This window comes from Belonocnema kinseyi, chromosome 7, assembly GCF_010883055.1.
Source record: "Belonocnema kinseyi isolate 2016_QV_RU_SX_M_011 chromosome 7, B_treatae_v1, whole genome shotgun sequence".
Taxonomy (NCBI): Eukaryota; Metazoa; Arthropoda; class Insecta; order Hymenoptera; family Cynipidae; genus Belonocnema; species Belonocnema kinseyi.
The window spans coordinates 70096270-70098556 of NC_046663.1; the positions used below are offsets into that span (position 1 = coordinate 70096270).

The 2287-nt window shown below is 29.1% G+C and overlaps 1 protein-coding gene across 1 annotated transcript in view; it reads left to right on the forward strand.

Moving 5' to 3' along the window:
- Positions 1-1392, forward strand: part of LOC117176493 — a 34082-nt gene extending 32690 nt beyond the window's left edge. Inside the window, exons 9-13 of the mRNA XM_033366747.1 lie at positions 2-71; positions 204-399; positions 590-732; positions 804-936; positions 1032-1392. Coding sequence (XP_033222638.1) covers positions 2-71; positions 204-399; positions 590-732; positions 804-936; positions 1032-1090 — 601 coding nt within the window. The 3' untranslated portion in view covers positions 1091-1392. The remainder of the gene's footprint in view (position 1; positions 72-203; positions 400-589; positions 733-803; positions 937-1031) is intronic.
- The last annotated feature ends 895 nt before the right edge of the window (positions 1393-2287 follow it).

Here is a 2287-nt window from a genome sequence, read left to right on the forward strand (position 1 = left end):
CATATGTTGTGGGAATAATTATGGGAGCTTTTATTTATGATTATAAATTTGCGGCTTGGCGTCTCCCCAAGGTAAAAATTATAGTAAAAGTCTCAAATATATAAATGATCAATTTGATTTTTAAAAATAAACAATTTCTTAAAAATGCTGCCTCAAGTTTGATTGATTAGTGTTTTAATTATTTTAAAAAGTCTATTTTTTAGATGTGGTCTCGAATTTTATTTATTCTACAAGTAGTAGTATTGAGTATTTATATTCAACGTCTTGGGTTTCAATTTATGGATCCAAACGAGAGACCAAGTCTTCTTGTAAAGGCGTTCTATGCGAGTTTTCATAGACCAATTTTCGCTTTTAGCATATGCTCTGCCGCTCTCCTCATCACAATTGGCGATGGTTTAGGTCAATAAAAATATAAACGGTTGACTTTACAGTATTTATGATTACTTATAATTATTACTGAGTTTTTAATGTTTCAATATAGAATATTTTAGTTCTTTATCTTTAAGTTTAAAAGTATTTAAGTGTAATCTTCATTCCTTTTATATGTTTGTGTGTCCTATACTAATAACTTTCGAAATCATTTTTGCAGATTTTCAATACAACTTCTTGACACCTAGATGGATTCAACCTATTTCTAAACTTTCTTACGCGGTTTATCTACTCCACTTTGCAATTCAATCATACGATCTTGGCACTGCCCGAAAACCGTCTGCTTATTCATTCTACAATCTGGTAAATATTTCTGAATATTCATTAATTAATATTACATAACTTTCAAACCTAAAATTAATTTTTTGTTGCAGCATACCTTCTTTGTCATAGACGGAATTTTTGTATTAACTTTGTCATTATTCTTTGCTGTGATGATAGAGGAACCGTTCAAAAATATTGGAAATTTAGTACTCAAAAGAAAAAAGCAAGGAAATCAGAAGTCAAGTGAATTCAAATGGAATAATTAAAACTATAAAATTAACATTCTAGAAAATTTTTCAATGGATTAGTTTGCCTTGAAATAAAATGTTTAATTTCAGATTATCTGAAGAAAGGAACAAGAAATTGGACTGATTCCAGCATAAGTGAATATTTTTAAAAGGGATGGTGTACTCCATGTAGAAATCGTAATGGGGTATTGTTGAGGGCCTGATGGGGTTTCCCTATTTTTATTAAGGTCCGCATGGGGCAAATTGTTAGGGACCGCAATAGTTTGGTTACGCAAAATTGTTAAGGCCGTAAAAGAAAATTTGTTATGGCCCATAACAAGAATCCTTATTATTTCCCAATTAATGTTTGGGGCCCTCGTTAGGGCCCCAGTAGGGCCTTTTGTGCAAGTAAATGCCGTTTTTGTTCTTTTCATTGACAAAATAGGTCCGATATTATTGTTAAGTGACGTATTTATTTATAAGTTAGGTCGAGATTTTTGAATTTATATGCACTATTAACTATTCCATGAAATTGATAGTTTCAGGTATCTGCAAAGTTGATAGTGATAAAAAAATACAATTTACCTATTAAAAGAAATTACGAATACTGTTTTAATATAATAAAAATATATTAAAAAAATTTGTCGTTGAACAAATTTTCAAGCGTCTTCGTATACTTTAAAAATTGATTCTCTTTTCTCTTTATGTAAATAATTGAATGAAATCCTTTTAGATAATTCGTAAAAATAATATACAATTCATATTATTAAAGTTGAATAAATATAAACATCATTTTTTCACATGTGCACGCGTGTGACACAATGACCTAACCTATAAACGTCATTCACAGCGTTCTTTTTTTGGTAATATGATAAAAGGTTTATTTTTATCTGAGTACTCACCGCTATCAACTTAACATAAGAACAATAATTCACTAAAATTTTCATCGATTTTCAAAAATAGTCAAAAATTTTTAAAAAATGGTCAAAAGTTTGTATTGCATGGTGCACAGTAAAAACAAATGAGTTAGCATGTCAGATTTTTCCAATTTTTTTTTGTATTAAAAAATAAAGGTAAGCTGTTGGGGCCCCTAACAAAGCCACAATATTATTAGGCACTATTAGGGAAATTTCTACACGGGACATGTTTACTTATTATAGAATATCAAATTATTTAAAAAGTTCATAACTTTTCTTGCGTTTAAAAAATACTTAAAATAATTACAGAACTACGGATTTAGGTTTAAATAGAGCGTAATTATATAAAGAAAGTATCCGCTAATTATTAAAATTATTTCTCGAAAACTTTTGAGCTGCAGTCTACGGAAGTCCCAAAAAAGTCGTTTCGAGAAAAATGATTTTAAAAAA